Source organism: Pempheris klunzingeri, chromosome 21 (assembly GCF_042242105.1).
Source record: "Pempheris klunzingeri isolate RE-2024b chromosome 21, fPemKlu1.hap1, whole genome shotgun sequence".
In the NCBI taxonomy this organism is placed as follows: Eukaryota; Metazoa; Chordata; class Actinopteri; order Acropomatiformes; family Pempheridae; genus Pempheris; species Pempheris klunzingeri.
Window position 1 is genome coordinate 12,402,105 of NC_092032.1, and position 22,551 is coordinate 12,424,655.

At 41.5% G+C, this 22,551-nt stretch overlaps 1 protein-coding gene across 3 annotated transcripts; it reads left to right on the forward strand.

The window, feature by feature from the left end:
• Window positions 1–23: 23 nt before the first annotated feature.
• Window positions 24–11,480, forward strand: qtrt2 (queuine tRNA-ribosyltransferase accessory subunit 2). Of its 3 annotated transcripts, none has more exons than XM_070852912.1 (9): window positions 24–48; window positions 288–569; window positions 692–747; window positions 2,756–2,832; window positions 3,506–3,715; window positions 4,597–4,796; window positions 7,039–7,208; window positions 10,344–10,458; window positions 10,603–11,480. In XM_070852912.1, exons 2-9 carry the CDS (start codon window positions 352–354, stop codon window positions 10,841–10,843), a joined length of 1,287 nt encoding a protein of 428 aa, XP_070709013.1. In that variant the 5' UTR covers window positions 24–48; window positions 288–351; the 3' UTR covers window positions 10,844–11,480. The 3 variants fall into 3 exon arrangements, with proteins under 3 accessions (XP_070709013.1, XP_070709012.1, XP_070709014.1); XM_070852911.1 differs by having other exon boundaries at window positions 36–199; XM_070852913.1 differs by having other exon boundaries at window positions 36–199; window positions 7,039–7,190.
• The last annotated feature ends 11,071 nt before the right edge of the window (window positions 11,481–22,551 follow it).

The window sequence follows — 22,551 nt, forward strand, 5'->3', positions numbered from 1 at the left end:
GACATATTTCCACGACTTGTAGTTCCTGTCAGGCAGTGAGTTTTGTAGGTAAGCGAGTGAAAGATGCTCCTAAATTAAAAACGTACATAACTAAAACAAGCACAATCGTGGACATGTAGGTTTTCTTAACGTGTGTCATGCAAGAACAGTAAACGCCTCGAGACGACGAAAGCTTTCATAAAGTCGCAGCACGTGAGAGGTGAGGCCAGTTAGCTTCCGTGGCTAATTCACATGGTCTGCTAACTGGGACCACCGTCATTCAGTCTCTTGTTGCGGTGTTTTTTTAGGTGGTGGTGTTGTACATTAGTGGAGTTCAGTGAATCTCAGAGTACGTCGACTGCGGGTGCTGGGATGGCTGGCAGCAGGATGAAGCTGGAGCTGTCCCGTGTGGTTCAGGGAGGGAGTCGGCTGGGTGTCCTGAAGGGGCTCGGCAGGACGGGACAGCAGTCCCTGGAAGTCCCGGGCTGTCTGCTATACACACACTTTGGCACAGTGCCCCACCTCACCCAGGACACACTGCACACGCTGAGCAGCCTCCCCTCTGTCTCTCAGATCACCCTGTCCAATATGTAAGCTTCACTCATCACACACACACACACACACACACACACACACACACACACACACACACACACACACACACACACTGAACTCTATGTGAAATCTAACATCTATCATTTTTTATCTCAAGAGCAGAGCACCAGGAAGTGTTGGAGGAGTTTAAGGATGGATTCAGGAAGTTTGCAGGTACTCTTGTCCAATCACACGTATCTTCTTCCTGTTTCTATTTTTCAAAGAGTAATCAGGTGGTGAAGAGGATAAGTTGGCACACTCTGGCAGACCAAACGGCATATACATGAATTATGACAACACAATGCTATTCCTATTTATTCAGATTTATTTAGTATGGATGAAAAAGTAATCCACTGAAATTCACAAAGTGTTCAAGTATTTATGTTAATGCACTAGAACTTTCTTTACAGCTATCTAAACAGGCATCTCCATATATATACAGCAGTGCTTTCTTGCATTTGTATAACGTTGTTAGAAGCGTTTTAATGTGCAGATCTGTTTCAATATTGATGAAATAACTGGATTAGCTATTAGAGACAGTTACTCATTGTAAGGATGCTTTTCTGTGGTTGTAGCAATGAAGAGAGGAGTCCAAGATTCATTCAAGAAGTTTATGTAGGTGTACGAGCTCGGAGTCACACATCACAGGCATAGATGAGACTAAGGAATACAGAGTAAAGCTACCACATATATAGGATTCTACAAACTATATCTGGTTTCGGATACATGAGAGCATGTCCCAAGATGGACTTGATCTTTCCTTAGAACAACCAGTTGTCCAGACAAAGCGGAGTCGGAAGAGTAGTATGCTGACTTGAGAGTAACATATATACCATGTAAGACACAAGTTCCTACAGAATCATGTTACATGAGAAAAACCTTCTAACACTCATAATTGAGTATTGAATAAACAGTGGCCACTCAGTGCTGAAATGCTGTTTCAATCAAACTGTGTTCATTTAATAGTTTATTAACAGCTTTTTATGTTGAGATTTGAAATTCGTTTCGTGAACGGCTGCTGAGAAGGTCTCGTGGAGTGTTTCTGTCAACATATTTAAGAGAGAAAAAGTAGTACTGGACTGGCATGTGAAGTGCATCAAGTTGTGACATTGGAAAAAGTGTTGTTAGGAAATCCCTCACAGCAATTTGTGAATGCACACATAGGCATTACATACTTTGATTTAGAATGCAAGAGGTTGTTAGTCTAAGTGTTTTACTCAAACCTGTTTTCCCTTCCCTTCCAATGGACTGGTCAGTTGAACTGTGCTGTTTGCTTAGACTCTTGTTTGTAGTTTTGGTAGTCATGTAAAATATCATGTCTGTCTCTCACACTGTAGAACAAGTTAAAACTGACATGAATCACTTATCTCTATGTCAAAGATTAGGAAGGGGACTCTTTGTGGAGCTGCTTTAAATTAACACTGTTGCTGTTGTGCTCTACTGTGATTATTATTTAACCCTCATACTCTATTTAACAACCACATCACAAGAACCTCTGCCAGGCTCAAAATCCTGCTCGGGTGTGACTAGTTGATTGATGTAAATGTCACGCATTCACGATGCATAAATTTGCTCTGAAGAGCTTATATGAACATTATTTCCACTGGCTAAATTAGACAGACTGGAGCAAATTGCTTCTAAATATATAGTATGTATAGTTTAATATTGAAAAGCTGATTAGCTCCATGAGCCTGACTAAAAAGTAGTGCTGTTCTGAGTAATAATTGTATAATACTACTCATTTATATAAATGCCCCACAAGAGTGACCTCATTCGGCTGTGCTGTACAACAGTAGCTGTGGCACTAAGCTTTACCCGGCCTCGGGCGACCAAATATGAAATTAGAAATGTAATCACTGTAGCTGCACTTGTTGTAAACTGTCAGGGGATTATGACAGGGGTGTCTCTTAAGTCCCAAAAGGGAAGAGCAGTGATTGAATAATTAGGAGTAATAACAGCATTTGCTACTATTAAACCTTTTGTTTCTCACCGTTTGATCATCTGCTGCAGCTGGGTTTGCTGATAAGGCAGCACCTCATTCCTCTCCAGACTAGGACTCGTCACATTAACATGCACTAATGAAGCATCTCACCCCGTCACCTTTCTTCGTACTCGGCCTTTGCTGACTGTAACCAGTTGTCTGGTTTTGTTCTCTGTGAGTGATCGATATGTGTTTGTGCAGGTCTTCATGATACTGTGTTGTACTGCTCGCTTCATGACCCCGCGACACCCTGTCCCACAGGCTACACGACAAACAAGGTGAGAGTAAGCCCCTTCTTAAAGGAACAGTTCCACATGTTGGGAAATACGATTATTCCCTTTAACGCCGAGAATCAGATGCGAAGGTTGATACCACTCTATGTATCTGGAGCCACCAGCCTCTTAGCTTAGCTTAGCTTAGCTTAGCTTAGTTTAGCTGAAAAGGCTGAAAACAGGGGGAAACAGCTAGCATGGCTCAGTCCAAAGTTTGCAAAATCTGACTCCCAACAACCATAAGTATAAAAATCACGTTGTTGTGGTTTTATGGGGGTTATGTGTCTGACTATTTTTTGGCCGCAGAGTAGTTGCCAGGCAACCAGCAAAGAGTACAGCAGGACACTGCTTCCCTTCAGAACGCATAACCCCCTGTTTAACCATACTTTGTCTATGTTATGCTTTGTTTTTCTTGATTACTGAGCTTTAGATATGCTGGTTGGTGGATGTTGTTACCTTCACACTATTTCCAGTCTTTATGGTAAGATAAACTACCCAGCTGTTGTGAGATTGGTATCAACCCCCTCATTTCACTCATGGCATGCAGGCAAATAATCATTTTTCCCACAATGCCGAACTATTCCTTTAAAGAGAGAATTATATCAGTAAAATCCCAGCATTACCAAAGATATTGTTACTCCTCAAGCTAATGAAAGTGCCGTCTCTCGGTTGGTATTAGACGGTGTCAGTGTGGGGCAGCGGTGGGCGGATAGAGCTGACAGTGGCCAAGTTCATGGCTCTCCAGAGGACCGTACAGCCGGACTGGTACCAGAGCATGGCAGACGGAGAGACGTGGCAGACCAACACCTCTCGCAAAAGGGTCCGAAAGTCGGTGGATCGAACTCTCGCCCACTTGGATGAGTGTCTGCTGGTGCACAAAGAATCACAGGTAATTACACAGCTGGCATTGTAAACACACACTGTTCTCTTACATTTGTTAATCAGTCACAAGCACACGAGACGAGCATTTGTGTTGTTTTTGTTGTCACAGGAGACGCTGTGCAGCTGTGCCACAGCTGGTAACAGTGAAATTAGGAGGAATACTTTGTGGGTACATATATTCATCAGTAGTTGTGTGAGGGCTCAGCATCAAGCATGACTAATGGAATATACAGTTTCTTTGTTTTAAAAGCAGTGAAACACTACCTCATTTCAGAAAATATGATGAAGCTGATCCACATAAAAATGTGCAGAAGATGGAGAATAGTCTGGATTGCTTTAGTCCTAGGAGATCTGTTGCTTAATAGACTGTATGGGAAATAGTGAATTGTTTTATTTCATTTCACTCTTCGTTTGCCTCCCTGTGCTCCTCTGTGAATTTTATTGCCTGGCTGCAAACCAAATTTCCCTCCCGATAATGAACAGTAAATGTAAAGTGATGTTGAGCAAAGAGCCAAACGGAACAGACAGCATGCTGCAGGGATTTCTCGACATCAGTGTTGTACTGAGTGAGGTGCTTGATTGCTACCGAGCTCCTCCCCCACCCCCTGCTGCTTCTTGCTTTACTGTGATGTACAGTCAACTTCATGTCAAGTCATCAAAATCCAGATGGGCTCTGGCAAGAATACCACATTAACTTTGTCCCTGCAAACCTGATCATGTACCATGTGTTGTTTGAGAAAGGAGATCTAATCTGTTCAGTTAACATTATGTTTTGTTGGTTGTCAGTCAGAGTTTTCGTCCTTCTACTTTTACTTCTTGCTCCTCTTTCTATCTATCAGGGTTTCCGTCTGTCAACCGTTTAATCACCAAACTGTCTGTCATTGCCAGGAGTTGGAGGGAGTGGAGGTGTTCGGGGTGGTGGAGGGGGGAGACATCCTGGAAGAAAGGGTGCGCTCAGCCAGGGAGACAGCCAAGAGGCCTGTGGCAGGATTCTGCCTGGACGGCTTCCAGACGGGCGCCATGGACCAGGCCCTGAGGACCCAGCTCATTACTGCAGTGACCAAGGAGCTGCCTGAGGACAAACCCAGGTCAGTTCTGCCCACTAATCATACATTCTACCCCAGTGTTTAATTGGAAAGTAGTCACTGACGAGATTAAATCAATATCACATTGGGAGGGCATACAAACAGCACCCTCTGTGTTATTCATTATCATGACATTAATGAGAAAGATCCACCAGTTTAAGAACAGCCTGTAGATGCTCTAGTATATCCACACGGAAACAAAAGAACGTAACTGCAGGGCTCCAACTAAAGGCTTAAACATTCAATACTATTTTACAGCAACATTTTAAAATACACTTCTTGGCCAAGCATTCAGTTAAGGGATGCGACTACCAATTATCTTAAGAGTTTGTTATTCTGATGATTATTTTCTCGATTATTTGTTCGGCCTAAAGCATCAGAAAATGGTGACCAAAGTAACATTTTCAAATGTCTTGTTATGTCTGACCAAAGGCCTAAAAATACCTGAAAATATTCAATTTAAAAACAGAGCAAAAACATTAAACAGAGAAAAGCAGTAAATCTTCTATCTTGTTGATCAGAGAATCAATTAATTGACCAATTGTTACCTCTAATTCAGTTAATAATGTAAACTGGAAGAAAGCAACCAACTATGTGATGCTCAATATTTCTACTAATTACCAAAAAAATCAATCAATTCCCAACATTGATTGCAGTGGTGTCGTTTGAAGTGCATTTACTGATGTTTTTACGGCCTCTGTGTGCAAAACAGTGTGTTTCAGGGGAGTGAGTGGGCCCAGTTGGTGGGTCCTGCCCAGTCGGTTAATTATCCCGCTTGATTGATTACAAGTGAAAACCCAGCAGCTCTGCCGTGCTCCCCCAACCCCTCCCCACTGTGTCAGCAGTCATTATCACAGCTCGACCTTAAAGAGTAATATCAGGCTCTGCCAGTCTTTTTCCATTTTAATATGCACCTTTAAACAAAAAAGATGTTACAACGAGTAAAGCAACATGTTTTGAGGATTATTTTGTGGTGGAGTGATTAATTTTTTGCTGTGATAGCGTCAGGGGGATGACAGTAAAGAGAGCATGATGTCATCTTGTTTTGAACACATTAAATGTACCGAAACAGACACTTTGACAAAAAGAGCATTTAGCTTCACCAATTTTGAATAATTTTACAACTATGAAGAGTTGGCTGCTTTCTTCCATTTACACTGTTAATTCAATTAGAGCTGCTAGGACCAGTTGTTGCATCATTCAACAGAAATTAATCTGCAACTATTTTAATGGTAAGTTAATTGTTTGTCATTTTTCAAGCAGGGCCTCTAATTATTCTCTAGTTTTAGCTTCTTCAGTGGGAGGATTTGCTGCTTATCCTGGTTTTAAGTCATTAAAAACTGAACATCTTTGGGTTTCTGCTGATGGTTGAATCAAAACAGGCCATTTTGAAGATGTCACCTTGGGCTCTGCAAGCTTGTGATTGGCACTTTTTCAATTCAAAGCAATTAATCTACTAATTCTACAAATAACTAATAAATTAATGAAAATTTGTAGAACACTCGACTTTTACACGGGCATAATGATGAAATGGAAACTTTGGCAAAAAGTTTATCTAGCTGATTTTCATACTAATAAATTACTTCTTCTGAAGATATTAAAAAGTGCTTTAATGTCTCTAACCAGACTGTACATTCACTTTTAAACGCACAAGGACAAACTTTCTCTTGAAGTTGTTGGTCCAGTTCAATTCCAAACTACATAAGCCTGTACCCTTTCAGAGGCTTTTCTCTGGAGATTGTCCCACATGAGTGCTCCTCTCCAGGGGCGACTGAGGAGCTCTTGCACTGGCTCTTAGTTTGAGAGAGAGGACCTGTGAGGAGCTGTAGTCTGTATCCAGGAGCTCCCTGTGTTTGCTTGTGAACAGGCTCATCTAGAATACCGTGGGACACCGAGCCGGCTGGTTTCTCTGGCTGCTAGGAGATGCTGCTTCCTACTGGAAAGTGGAGTGGAGTCATTATCAGAAGCTAAATTGGGCTTGACCTTGACGCCTGCAGGCAGAAAGTCAGAGAGAGACAGTTAAGTGGAAGCCCAGGAAGAGCGAAAACACAAACACACAAGGGTATACATGTTGTTAGAGGCTAGAGGAACGCTGCTGGTGTTTGTGCTTGCCTTTTGTCAAGCAGCAGTATCTTGTAGAGGTTTCTGTGTGTCACATTCATGTTTTTGAATGCTTCATTTTTAATTCAGTGCTTGGCCTTCTGCTGGTTTTCAAGTGCTGTGCGTGTTTGTGTGCGATCGTCAGACTGCTGCAGGGTGTGGGACGACCGGATGAGGTGCTGGCGTGCGTGGAGGCCGGCATGGACCTGTTTGAGAGCTTCTTCCCCTTCCAGGTGACGGAGCGAGGCTGTGGTCTTTGCTTCAGCTTTGACATCTCTCCGGACCCGGAGCGCGCAGGTAGAGCGCCCCCTACAGGTGTGGTAAATAGCTGTGCTGCGGAATAGTTTTGTTACGTTTTCATTTTCATCGTTTAGAGGGTAAATAATTATCTCTGGCAAAGCTTAAATCAATGTAATGAAATAAAGTATAACCCAGGATCAATAGATATTGATCTACCAATTAATATACATGGTGCCTCCACACAAATACACCAAACTCCATTGATAAAACACTGTATTTTACTTTTCTTTTATTTCTGCAGCCTCATTTTGATGGTGTAGTATGCATCGAACGTATCAGCAGATGTACTTCAAGCTTGTTAACATTCAGCTGCTGTAAAATCCCATTTAAGTTCCACCAACCCCCCATCACTTTATGCTGCTGAAGGATGCCCATTAGAAACACACTGTTTCACACTCTGCAGTGCTCATATTCCTTTATTGGAGAATAGCTTGTTCTTCTCTGGCAGAAACTTGTGTATTAATCAGAGCTCAAAGAAGTTTAATTCTGAAGTTAAAAGGGGACAAATGAGATATTTTGGAATAATGCAGCACTTCATTACTTGTTTTAATAATTCTGCTCTTGTCAAACCAAATGACCTTTCAGGTAAAGCAACCTTGCCCAAAGGCACAAAATTACTTTTTTGAAGTGCGATGAAAGAAATTACGCCAAAAAAACACTGGAGTCAAGACCTTGTAATATATGCCTAGAGCAAACTGACATGTCACTATGTAATTTGAGAGTTTGGGTAGGGGGTCTCTCTCACTAGATGCATTTGGATGAGAATGAAACCTGAATAAAGTCATTTCTATGCATGCTGTTTGCTGTAAATAAGTGTAGATATCATGAACAGAGAAGTATGAATGTTAAAAGGCAGGCAGTAGAGCGCCACTTTGATGTTTTTAATGGTACAGAATCATAGTCAGCTGATTACTGATAAGAGCACTGAGCTGATTAAAGATTGCCAATAATGGGCCCAGCAGGCTTATGTTCATTTCCATATGAGGAAGCTGTGATGTTGAATTGAAAATGCTTTACAGTTGTTTGTGGTTCTTGTGCAGATGTAAAAAGGGCAGTCTGTCAGCGGAGAGGCTGCATAGAGAATTAACTGTAATTGCACCATCTTTAATCAGACTAAAGTGGTTCAGTGTAAAGACCTTGTAGAGTATCTTCAGTTTGTTGAGGAAGTACCACATAATGAATAGGAAATAAGTGTCTGTCTCTATGCGGTATTCATGTTGCTATGCAGATGAGCGATTTATTTCGCATAAAAATCAGAGACTGAACTGAGAGCTGTTGAAATGTCGCTTGTTTGTGTGTGTGTTAGTGGCTGGTGTGTATTTTCTAGTCCCAACTGCCCATAATTGGGTAGAAACAAATTCAACAGATGAAATAAAATCAATGCTGTATCTTATAACAGCTCCTGTAAGGTGACAATTAAGTCCGGGCCCGTCACTCTGATTGTTGTCCCAAGTGAGAAGCCAAAGAAGTGTTATGAGAAGCGCTGTGGGAAATGCAGCGACCCGGCCCGCTGAGGACCTCGTGCTTCATTAAAAAGTTAAACTCGTATGACAGACAGAGTGAAGTTTGGTATCCAGCAGCATCTAGTGTCAGGCAGCACTAATCGATTCCGCACAGCGTAATAGAGTTCAGCGGAGGTGAAAGCAGTGATGGTGTCAAACCTGAAGAGAAATTCTAATTCCCCTCTCATCCAATTACATGGCCTCAGGGGGGGCGTGTCAACACCCTCACTTCCAAGTTAGGTCCTTTTTGACATGCCAGACCATATGGTAATTCACCCCCTTATTTTCTTTCCTTCTTTCTCACCTTCTGTTGCACTCTTCCTTTCTCCATCTATTGAAAGACTCCACCCAGTCTTTCTTTACCACACTTCATCCCCCTGTTCTATCCCACAAAGTCAAAACACAGTTACTTCATATTTGAGCTAAGACCAGAGTCTGTTTTACCATAAAGTAAAAAATGTGAAACAGCATAAGTAAGTTAGAGGTAAAAACCAAACAGCAGCAGGTGAGATGCTCTTAGCTAAAGCAAATTTTCCCACTTTTGCTCCAAACTCTCAGTAAGTGATTTCTTATACCACATAAATAAGGCAGTAGCTAAATGTGCTCATAACGCAACACCAGTCAAACCAGTCCAGTACTAAGTAGCCTAAAATAGCATGGACTGACTCTAGTGGAAGTCACATGTTTTTATGTGGGTGAACTACCTTAAAATCACACACTTAAATGTATTTAATGAAAGATTAATTTGTTAACCTAGCTCGTTTGTTCAAGTTGAAAAGACAAAACAAGAACACATTTTGTGTGTTTGTGTCTGTCTTTTTATCGTGCAGCCTTCAGATGTACAAATGCTGAGTGCTGTATCCAAAATGTTTATTTTTTGTGTATTTGTTTATGATTAATATTCAGTCAAAAATGCATAAAATTAACAACCATCTGTTTCACAGTTTGGTTAAGTGGCCTTCAAACTTCCAACCTATTTTTCTTAACTCCGCTGTTTCCCGTAGCTACTTCTCTCTGTAAGCCAGACTTGCTCTGTCCTTTTCATCTTATTATCTTTGGTCAAGCCTCTTTATGTTCCTTTTATTATCATGCTCAGCATCTGTCCCTAAGCTACATACAGACCCCCCATGCTCCCATGCTTTGTTTATATACTGTATTGCTCTCTGTTTCACCCGTTTCCATTTGTGCTAAATCCATTTTGCTCTATTGTTGCCTTTTAATCTCCGTCTTTAATCATATTCACTGCTATGCACTGCTTTTCTCTTTACGTTTTTCATCTTCGCCTCTCTTTTGCCTGTAACTGGCCAGATAGTTTGGGGCACCTCCTGCGAACAACAGTCACCTTATTAAAACTTACTTTTCTCCATACTCATTACTGTAAATTAAGTGAAGTCACATTGCAGTGAACACCCATCTCAGACAGGCGCTGGTAGCCAGTAAATAATTGCATCATAATGGTGGAGAGAATATAGGACACAGCAGTGTTTTAAAAGGGGTCAAGCTGCAGCATGCGTTCCTATTTTATTTGCGCCGCTGGGCTGATTGAGCGCCACAGTTTTGTATACAGGGACGTATTTTCTGCCGAAGAGACTGGTGTGAATAGTTTGTGGTGTGCTGGGATTAATGAGATGTATGTGTGTTTTGGCAGTGCTGGAGCTGGAAGAAGGCAAGGACTCAGCGGGGGAGATGCAACAGAATGGAGATGTTAGTCTTGATGTTCAAACACAGATGACATCCTTTGAGATCAATCTCAAAGACAAGAGGTTTGTGGCAGCAGTCATAAAAACCCACAGGCTTCTATAAGCAGCAGTGCTTGCAGAATAGTTGCATTCATATAATTATTGAACTCTTCATTTACATTTAGGCTACCTGTTCATGAAATCTACTTTTTTTGAACTCCCATCCAGGTATCAGGATGACTTCAGGCCCCTGGTGGAGGGGTGTGGCTGTTACTGCTGTAAGAACCACCAGAGGGCGTACCTGCACCACCTGCTGGTGACCAATGAGCTACTGGCCGGAGTCCTGCTCATGATCCACAACACAGCCCACTATCACGGCTTCTTTGGCGCCCTGAGAGAAGCTGTAGCCAATGATAAACTGGACCTCCTCAAGAGACGGGTACTTAGGCAGACAGAAAGAAACGAATAAGACGGATGAATCAGAGAGATAGGAGTGGGATTGATCTTGCTTGTCCTCTAAAGGATCACTGGACTGACGTGGCCAGAGGCAATCAAAGCTCTATCTTGCTCTTCCCAGTTCACTCAGAGGATGAACTTTGATACTGCAGAGACCTTGAGACTGAGTCACTCCGTATGTTGCTAAAGTCACATCTATCAAGCACATTTGAAAGAGCAGGATGAAAAGAGAACAGAGCAGATAAAGACCACCGTTTGATGTTTTATGCCATCGGTTTGTGACCTGGTTTTACACAAGGAGCAGCGCTCCCTTTAGCTCGTGTATTGATCTGAGCTGATAGCCAGGAGACTGAGTCAGGATGAGGTAGCTGAAGAAAGAAAGGAACTGGATAAGAGGTCAAGAGGAATCTGCATAAAGAAAGAAATGTGTGGAAGGATGGCGGTGGATTATCGACTATGACTGAATCCCCATGTGCCTCCTGTTGTGATGGGAGATATGTGAGAGATGTGTGATGTGTGTGTAGGTCTGAACTCATTGACATAGTAGCATAGACCAGAGGGAGAATCGATTTGGGTGACCTGTTGTTATAGGGAAAAAATACGATTCCAGCTTTCTCTCATTATACATTAAAAAGTCAGATTTTGTTGTGCTTTTTGTCATTTTATACTTTCTGATGTGTCCTCATCAAGCATTTGTCATTTACATATGTGCTCCATATTTAGTGTTTCAGTTGGATATCTCAGCACGATGAGCTTCTCACAGGCATGTAAGTGAACTTCATGTAGTTTTTAAACCCCCCTGGCTAACAAGCATGTATGATGAGGCATGAATATGCGTTGCGTTAAACACGCCACTCTCAACGCACAGATGCGTCGGTCGTTGTCTCTCATGGGTTTAGGGGAGGTCAACTGAAGTTTTGAACTGACAGCTCCGCCATTCCTGCCGCCGAGGGAGGATAAAGATCAGATAAAGATATGGGTCTCTACTGCCTCCCACGCAGGCTTTTTGAAGGTGATGAGATATAATTGACTGCCAGACCGTGCAGATGTCTGTGGGGGACAGGGGACAGGCCGAGAGAGGAGAGTGTGACAGATTTATGGAACAGCAGTGGGGTTTTTTGTCGTACTTGTGGGATACCTTAACCGGGTTGAGCGGTATAAAGAAGTAGGGTGGAGGATTTGCTTTCTTCAATAGGTGGGTGCTGCATAAATACTTCAGAAATATAGGCATAAAATGGGTTGGGAAAGAAGGAACTCTAATAATGCCTTTGGGGAAAATGGGTGAAAGCTAAATTGAGCTGTGACCTCTAGACTATGTTTATTTTAAGGTTTAATGGGATGGCAGTAGACAAGCTAGTGTGGAGAAGGTTGTAAAGTCAATCCCCCAGATTAGCTAGTAAAAATAGAAAAGGTGGTGAATGGATAATGCCCTCCTTTCCCTGGACTGTACTGCCATTGATATTTTACTCAGAAACCATTTGAGTCGACATGCTCAGCAGCTAACAAAAATGATGTTTCCTTGTGTGATGTCCATTTGACAAAAACGTATATGTAAAGGCATGAACAGTAGATCTACGCCTGGTAAATATGCACGATTTAAAAAGAAAAACTTCTATAATTAGGCTGCTTTGAAGCTGTTGCTGATAGCTGTTGAGTGAAATTGCTGCTAATAAGTGTAGACTACCAGACTCTGGCCGATTATTCTTTTTGACATCAATCAATCAATCAATCAATCAATATACTTCATTAATCCGCAAGGGGAAATTCCATATACATATAGTATTTTATGAAGCTCGTAACCTTCAACTGTAAGATAAAGTGGAACATAAGTGATCGTAATAATGATGAGATACAGCACAGTGAAACAGAATATAAAGCAGACATATAGCAGATGTGTCTCAGAATGTGAACAATATGGTAAATTAGAGTATATAGAGCAGGCAATATGCTCTATGCAATATGCTCTATGCAAGTGAGATTAGTGGGTTAGCGAGGTATATTGACCATAAAGAGTTTTCAGTGTCACATAGGTTGCTAGATCACTACGGTAACTGATGCTGCAAACATAACCTGGTCCGCACCAGGTTAGAAAACTAATTAGTCTATTGGTATTTATCACAGATAATATTCAATTAGTAAAATTAATTTCAATTTGATTTGCAAAAACAAGTGATTTCCACATATCCCCCACCCTGGGACAGTGTCAGACCTAAATGCACTTCTTAAGTATGAATCTTGAAGTTTAAAGTGTAAGAACTCTGAATGTGCAACTGCCACGTTAGAAATAAACAGGGGACATTGAGAGTCACTGAGTGGTGAAATGAATATATTAACGTATTCTGCCATCATTCCTGTCGTGATTGATTTGCAGCAACAGCCTGCAGTGTTGCTTTTTGCTGTAATATTTATATTCTTCAGCGCTCTCCATTATAACGACCCGTTCCTCTTGACTGAAGTAGGTGGCACACATTGATCGCTCCTTTTTTTCTCCTTTCAGTCTTTATTGAGAAAACATTCAGTGAAAAGAGTCCAACCGCCTTTTTTATTTGAACATACACAGAGCCTGTAGCAGAAAGCCTGGGTAACAAAGACAGTTGGTAAGCACCTTTGCAATGCCTGTTATCTCTGTGCAGCTTTAAACTGGTAGTGCCTCACAGGACACCAATCACAAATAAGTCTGCGACTGGAGAGGAGCAATTTTTTATTTTAAAGTTTGCTAGTATATACTGCTTTGCTATTATCAAATAAATGTGCAGTTTACATCTTTATTGTGGGGATTATGTTCTTAAAGTACTTCCATTTCTGGAGAAACTGAAAGCAGAGCTTATATGATAAAGAAAATGCATCTAGAGTATCTTTTAAGGCAGACTATTAACCGTTGTCAGATAACAGTTAACTCTCACTCTAGAATTTTAACATTTTTGTGAGGCAGACTGAAGCTAATGGTTAGTCTAATGCTGCTCCTCTGTGTGCCTCTCTGTCTGCTGCAGTGACATTGGGCACAATTTCCATGTAAAACAGCTCTGAATGACACAGTCAGCAGGTGGCCCTCATAGCTCATTTCAACCAATTATACAGATGGAGAGCGCTATTCAGCCTGAATCACTACAAGTTTCTTTTCTGTGTCCCCACCCTCCTGGACAAGTTTGCAGTGTGAGCTGAGCCTCACATTTGTATCACACACTTCACATCGCAGCCGGATTGCTATCTGCTGTCATGGCAGCACATGAAAAAGAATGAGCTCAGCTGCTCTCCCAAAACAACAGAACGTCTCATAAAGCAGCGGTAAGAGGTGCAGCGGGTGTTATCATGGAGGAAATGATGGCCAGAAAAGGGTTTTTATCAGTGAGGGATTGTGTTGTCAGAGCAGAGCATCCAGAGTCTTTACAGGAGTGAGAAAGTGCCAGCATTTGTCACTTTGAGAGGCAACTGTCCATGATGCGTTGGAAGCTTAAGTTATTGATTCGACAAGGTGTCACAGCAGCCCAGCCATGGATGGATTCCTTAATGGGCCAACTGGGCACAGGCCTAGGAGCCACCTGACCCTCTGGTGAGCTTCTGTTTGTGATTGTTAACATTGCTGCTTTCAATCAAACCACTTCAAAGAGACACAAAACAATTACAAAAGATACACAAAATGACTACAAAGAGATACAAAAACTACAAAGAGATTCAAAATGACTAAAAATAGACAGAAAAGCCACAAAAAATATCAAAGATGACTACATATAGAAACAGAACAACAAACAATTAACACAAAACAGGTACAAACAACCATGAGACTAGAAATGACTACAAAGAGATATAAAACAACTACGAACAGAAGCAAGATGACTGCAAAGAGACACAGCAAACTACAAAAAGATCCAAAATCACTACAAATAGAAGCAAAACAATAACGAATGAACACAAAACAGGCACAAAGCCACTGTAAAGAAACAAAAAAAGAGATTCAAAACCACGGCAAAGACACAAAATAACTACAAAGATCAAATCACAAAGACAAAGAGAAGAAACACATCAGCAAAGAAACGCAAAACAGGTACAAAAAACTCCAAAGAGACGCAAAACAACTGCTTTTTCGTTGTGTGTGTCTTGCAGCTGTGTAGGTGGGTGGATGACGGAGTACTTCTCAATGGCTGCAACTCGCTCTTAAATAAGCTCAAGCATGATATAATACCATACTATCAGCTTACAGGTTCTCCTCCATTTCACCCAGAAATCAGAAAGGGCAACCACTCCTCGGTAGCTCCTGACCCTCTCCTCTGTCCCCATGGTAACCCTTGACCACCAGCGAGGAGCAGCCGTGATTCTCGCCAGTCTGCCAGCTATAAATGATTGCTCACGAAACAGGAGGCCAAATGCCTTATTACCTTCCTGATGTGTTTCATGATTCATTTATACACATAAATCATCATCTGACAATGTTCTAAATCAACGGGGACCTGCTCTCTCCGTCGTACGCCCCCAGTGAATATTTTATCAGGGCTGAGGCTCTGCGCATCATAATGTATAAGTGCAGGTTAACATACTCTGCTGAAATATATGGAGAAAGTCACATACATTAATGCTTCAGACCTTTTTTTTTTCCAACATACCTCATGACCCTCTGCCCTGGTTTCATGTGTGAATTTAATGGGATGTGATATAAAACCAGAAAAGGCAGAATAGTTCTCCTTCTGTGAAAGTGGGTAGAGTACATTTGTTTTCCCTGTCTGCGCACATCTGTAGCTGTAGTTTATGTCTATCTTGTAGTCACACGTATTGTATCATAATACTTGGATGACATTGCAACACTGTGAACAAGCCTTTTCTGTGCATCATGCCCAATTATTGTGAACATTTTATTCAGATGATAGTTAAACTTTTACTGATTACACTGCCTCTTCTTTTTGAGTCACAGACCATCCACTTTGCATGTGCACGCACAGGTAAACATGCTGCCAGACTAAGGAAGAAGAGGTTCTACTTGGTTGGCTGTGTTGGCCCTAAATCATATTTTATTGGAAGAAGTGTTCTTTTTGTGTTTGCCTCTGAGTCAGCAAAAAGACACCCGACAGTAAGAAAAATGGCTGGAATCTTTAGATAATATTAAAAAAATGCTTTTTCTGACATACATTTGTCACACCGATCGATAGCAGAGCAACACACTCAGGCACAACAAGAGTAACAAACATTTTTCATTTTTGGCACCTTTAAATTGTGGGAGTGATGATTTGTCTGTACAGTGATTCGGTTCCTAAATGCCTGATTATTGTGTGATGTTATGTTGTAACAGCTGTTACTTTCCAGGGAGATAAAATCCTCAGAGTGCTCTTCCAATTTCTCTCTTGTTCTGGATAAAATTAATTTGTAAATGTGCTTTAGATGTTTCAGTTACAGTAATTAAAGGTTTATTCAGGACACCAAATGTTACAGAAGGTCAGATGAGCTTTTGCGTCTGTAGTTTCTGTATTTCACTAAAGCAGGCGTTTCAATTTTATTGTTCTGCTGCCCTAGAGGTCACAGGAAGTTGAACGAAAGGTTAGCTGTGTTCAGTTTAGTAGGACAGCGGACGGCTGAAAAGGCCACGTAGGATTTGACCTTTACTGATGAGCATCATCTGTTACTGCAGGAAAATGGGGGATATACGCCCCGTTCAGCGTAATCTCAGGTCTGGGCTGTTTGCTGAAATGGAAGCATGTAGAGATGCATAAAGGAAAGGAGCTTCAGGTAAAAGATCAACACTTACATTTCTCTGTAGCAGCCTTTAGGAGAAATGTTCCCCTTTTATAGGACAGGGAATTTGCCTGAAGTGATTTGCTGCACTCTACATGTTTGCAGCTAAAGGTATCTCCATGGATGTCTCCCTCCAGTATCCCTGGATTGGAAATTATTTGAAAATGAGTGATGATTGAGGGATTCATCTTCCTCTAATGGCACGATGCATGTGGAATATAACCTTGAGGGTGTTTGAGGTTTCTTTAAGGATCCCTGGGGGGAGAGGGGATAATTTGTAATGCAATTTTAAAACAGTTATAGTTTGATTGCCACTGTTATTTATAGCTTATGAGCTGCTTGTTTGAAAGAGAAAAATGACTTGCTGTAAAGGAGGCTTTAATGATGGAGAAATTTATGCGATCACATTGCAATCAGTCAAACTGCTCACATGGATTTCCTCTGCAAATGATCTATTCATATACATGTCAACCATAATTCAGGGTGGTTGATTGTTATTTAGAAATTCATTATTTATAAATGTATAAAAAAGCAATATGGTCTCATTTGAATATCACAAATTTGCCTGCACATTTTACAGTGGCGCGTACAGCATGTCATCTCACGCCTTTATGTTAGCTAGTGTAAACAAACCTCCACATGATTTGGCCCTTTACCTATTTTCATGTATGTGTGTTCGCGCCCGCTCACATACATCGACACTAGTAGGAGGCTACACATCAACAGTGATGTCACCGTCAATCAGACCAAAATCAATTGAACCTGATTGTAATGACAGCTTAGAGGGTTTTGTTCTCAAGAGCGTGACTCAACATCCTGATGGGCTTACATGCAGAGCCTTGATTAAATAGTGATCACTTTCTCAAAGGGGTTTGGCTGTTCCTTGTAATGATGAAGTGAGACATCAGCGGAGTCTACATTTCTCCCAATGCACGAGCGACGAGGATTCGCCCAGTGTTGCGATGGCTTTTTTGAGGCGTGTGTGTGGCATTCCTTCAAAACATTAGAAAATATCAAGATTTAGTATTGTAGTTTTGTTTTCTCTGTTTTGCAGGACTAGCCGGGTATTCAGTAGGCCTTGGATGGGGAATGAGAAGGAATAAGGACACATGGGACAGATGGGATGACGGAGAAATGGCAGTCGACAACCGCCTTTGATGGAGCAGGCGACCAGTATAGAAAGCGAATTTTTAAGTGGGAGGAATGAAGAGCGTGGAAAGGAATCTGATCTTTCCTCCACTTAAACATGAGGTTTTGCTTCTTCCCATCTTGAGGAGTTCTGATATACCCGTTAGCAGGGAATTAAAGGTTCATCTGGATTTGAGGGAACATCAAAAGCAGATTTGCTTGTTGAGCTTTAAGTCACATTTGGTATCCATGGAGTAGACTCAGCATGGAATAGACTTGCTATAAATGCAGTGTTTTTTAAGCAGTTTTTTCCTTTAAAGATCCCCCCTTGGACACAATTTAGAAGACAAAAAAGTACATCTGCACTGAGTGATACATTGTTTATAATGGTTTTACCATAAATAAAACCTAAATAAACAAATCCTTCACAGCACATTTACTCCCTCATTGAGAATTCCAGTCTATGAACATGCAAATATGCACCTGCCTCAGGCCTCATGCTCCACCCACCGCCACCGCTGGCCCGCTCACACTGTTCTGAACTCGATAACTAGCAGCCGCTGTCATTTCATGTCATTTAAAAGAAGCGGAGCTGATTCTTATTTGTGCTTTGTGTCTGTATGCTGAAAAAATGACTGGACTGCAGACAGCCTGCCTCATTTTTCAAGCATGCTGCTGCCGTCACATCAAACTCTCTCTGAGCTGGCCTGAAAACTTGCTCACGTCACATTGAAAAAGTGAGCTGAGCAGCTTCTATTGATTTGACATCTGCGTGATTATAGCTGGAGGAATTATTAAACTGATATGCAGGACATGGTACACACACACTGATTCAACCTGCTAGTGGTGAGCTAACAATATCAAAGTCACATAGGAAATATATTCCATGCAAAAAGATTTCTTTTGAGACTTTTCCTAATAAATTAAATTCTTACATATTGACTTCCACTTGTATTTGTTGAAGGATAAGTAGTTTGCAGGCCAACATCAGGCTTCGAAATCAACTTGTTAGCAAGTAAAATCCAATCTCCTCTGTCATATTCCTTAGAAATGTAGTGGAGAGAAACGTTCAGCTCTGCGTCGTCAATCTGTCACGTTAATTTCAAAAGATTAACCAAATGACTCAAACTGTCTCCAACTCTTATGAAAAATGATTTTTTGGCGCATGATTGGTTGCCACTGCTCACACACACACACACACACACACGTATCTCCTGCTGAGATTTCACATTTAGCCCTTCAGCAGAGGAAAAAAAGCCATCTTGGCATAAACATCAATCTGTATATAGTCAAATATCCAAAATGTGCAATGACACATTTTTTGAGGGGGGGGGGGGGGGGGGGGGGGGGATTCTCAAGATGTTCTGGGTTTTTGGCTCGGAAAACTGTGATTGGTGTTGCCACTGTGATAGATATGCTGACATTCATTGAGTTTGAAAGCAATTTCCTTGTGTCTTGATTGAATCAAGAGACAAGCCCTGGTGGCTCAGTTGTGGATACTATGTATTCAGCCCATAGGACCTGTACCAAATGTCACTCCCTTTCGCACCCTAAACCCTCCTAGAAGAGAGCGCTCTTTACTGTGTGCAGTCTGTGAGCAGAGTCCTTCGCCTCGCCGCTCCAGGCCGAAGGGAGTGTGTGTCTCTGTGACTGATCAACACTCATCAAAACTCTGGCATTAGTCCAGTGTTTTCAATGCCGTTGATGAGAAGGCTGTCAGGCGTATTTCCATCTGTTTTTCAACTACATCCATCCATACAACCAAAGTAATTTGAAATGCATACGATGGGGCCTCAGTATACCCATTTCCAATCAGCACTGTTCCACCTGCTGCAGTCATTGCACCATTGAGGTGATGTTTGTGACACTATATAATTTACTGTATGCACACATATGCTAGATAGTGATTCAAGAAGGACTTCCATCACTATTAGTTAAATTGTTTACGTTCGGGGTCATTTGAAGTTGCTGGATAAATGTGATTTGTTTAAAGTTTTTGCGTGACCAACGTTTTTACTGCATTTACTGTATGTCTATGATGCTTTACAGAGGCATATCAAAGGCGTAACGCTTTATGAAATTGCTACATTTTTCAAACAAAAGATACTGACAAAAAGTGCACGAAGAAAATGCATCTATTATCACAAAGGAAAAAAGCAGGCAAGAAATGGTAATAATACCAGCTCAAAGTCCAGAAGCTGAAACAGGAGCAGAATATTATTATTTCAGCCTGTTGGGGCCTAAGGCCGCATGCCTCTTGGATAGTGGTGGCCTTAGTGTTCGTTGCTGTCGCAACATCTTATATCTCTTCAGTGCAAGTACACAAGGGAGCCTAATTTGCATTTTTTATCCAAAGGCCTACCTACATTGTTATATTTTCAATCAAAACCACTAAATAAGACATCCTGAGAGGGTGACACACACAATCCCAGTCAAATCCTATCAAAGCACATGTGGCTCACTGATACAATTTGTCTTTTGTGTCCACTGTGTCCTCTGAGAGTTTCACTGTACTTGTTTGCATTCTCAATAGAATCTGTGTGCATTTTTATCATTATGCTATTTTCTTTGCCGGGCTACTGATGTGGCTCTTGAGATGGCATTGTCAGTCTGATGGTGGGTTCGTCTAGACTGAAATACCTCAACAACTATATGTTACCATTCATGGTCCCCAAAGGATAAATACTACTGACTTTGAGTGGCAAATGTGTGCCTTTTAAAAGAGACATTACAGAACAAAAGAGATTTTATTTCACAAGTTATTTTTTAAGTGGAGCTGCAGTAAAAAAAAAGCCTCTCCACGCTCTACGTCACTGTTTGAAAACCATAAATGGGCCACATTTTCTCGTCTTTTGTCAGCAGGTGACACTGATTGTTACCATGGAAACACAGCTCCTAGTCACCCAGAGTTTGAGCAGCTAACATCTTAAAATAAGTCTTTATAATTGTGTGACTAACTTAAAGAACTAAATTTAAGAATAAAACTATGACCCGTCTAACATATTTTTATGAAACAGCCGCTGAAGTTCACCTATGAAAGAGTAAAAATCGTGGTGGGTCACTGATGACATCTTTGCCGGCGCTTTAGGACTATTTTATCTATTTTAAGAGGGATTGTTGTGTCTGTGATGATTCACGGCCATGTTTTCTCTGTGAATTTGCATTTTGGTATTGTTGTGGGTGCTGATGATGTTTGCGCCAGCTGGGTCGGGCTGTTGTTTGTGAAGATGTGGAGGTCAGACACAGAGTTAGCTGCAGGGGCAAAAGAACAGCTGGGCGAAACTGGATCCTGCCTGCAGCTGAAGAAAGGCCAGGCACCCCTCTGTCTGACGACCAAGTGCTCTTACTATGTGTGCTAGGGCCCACGTGATCGTGCCACGCTTCATGCATGAATATTTGTCTTCATTTGTACATAGTTAGAACAGTTTTAATCTAATTTGCATGTAACCTCTGTTCTGTTCCTTGTGAATCACCAGTGACGTCGGTGGCTGGCTTTGGGAATGAGATGACAGCCGCTGGTTAGAGGAAACCTCCTCCGCTACACATGAGGTACTCATTAAGTCTGCAGTAGAAGCACCGTCTTTCCTGATTTAGCTGACAGATCAGCAGCAAAAGAAGAGAGGAGAGCCTGGGTGAACAGAGCCCAAGGGAAATGGGGTAAAGGCAAAACTTTAAAAAAAATAGAGATAAAAAAGAAAGGCATGGTGCAGTAGAGAAACAATTTACTTTTGGTGACTCTGGGAGAGGAAGACTGTTAACATTTAGTGATTGATTGAGATTGCACTTGCTCTGTTTAGGTGGCTTCTTTGTAATTGTAAGAGCGCACACACACACTCTCCTCAATTGAGCTGAAGATTGGGCTAGCGTTATGGGAGGAATTGTGTGGAATTAGAGCCATGTATTTGTGCTCATCGATTAAACATCGCTCCCCCGGGGTCTTTCAATCTGCAGATTTAATTAACAAGTTTCACAAGACTAACAGGCAGCAGGGGCCTGCAGCTGGGAGAGCGAGAGTAGATTATGGTGGCGGGGAAAAGAAAAATATGAAAGAAAGGGAAGGTGTGAGAGACAAAAAGGCGATTTGTATTTGTATTAGAGAGTATATGAGAGACGAGGGCCTTGGGCAATGGTAAAAAGAGGACATTGAGTTAAAAAAGTTGAGAGACTGGAGCGGGAAGAAGAATGAGCACAAGCGATTTCAAATGCAGTCGCACACATTAGTCATAAACTTAAAGGAATACTTAGACATTATGGGAAATATGCTTATGCGTTTTCTTGCTGAGAGTTGGAAAAGAAGATTGATATCACTCTCATGTCTGCACATAATATATGAAGCAGAAGCAGCTGGTTAGCTTAGCTTTGTATAAAGACTGGAAGCAGAAGGAAACCAAAATACCAAAATTCATAGCTTTAACACTTTGTGAAGATTAAACAAACAAGATACATAGTGTCTATGAGAGGCTTTCCCTCTGTTTCCACACTTAATGCTAAGCTAACTGGATGTTGGCTGTAGCGTCATATTTATCCTACAAATAAGAGTGTGGTATCAATCGTCTCATCTAAATATCAGCATGAAAGCAAATAAGCGTATTTCCCCAAATGTTGAACTACTCCTTTAAGTCCAATCTTGATTCCAGCCACATGTAGACTGCAGGAGTGGCGGTCAATATTGCTTCGGAGAAGCAGCCACCTGTACATCATCACTTAACAATCAATACGTGACACACACGGACGAGGCACATGTGTGACTGCAAAATGGCGTGAGCTGGAGATGGAGCAATTAGGGAATGTTGACAGAAAAGAGGGAAATAAATGAGGAAGAAAATAAGATTTGTGCGTGGAACCGGTTTAGTATGGCTCTCAGACTCTGTAGCT

Excerpts from the sequence above, each read along its gene's own strand:
- qtrt2 (XM_070852912.1), top strand. The coding sequence starts at position 352 with ATGGCTGGCAGCAGGATGAAGCTGGAGCTGTCCCGTGTGGTTCAGGGA. Across the intron at positions 570-691 it reads CAGATCACCCTGTCCAATAT|AGCAGAGCACCAGGAAGTGT; the intron begins GTAAGCTTCACT and ends TTTTATCTCAAG. Across the intron at positions 3,716-4,596 it reads TGGTGCACAAAGAATCACAG|GAGTTGGAGGGAGTGGAGGT; the intron begins GTAATTACACAG and ends TGTCATTGCCAG.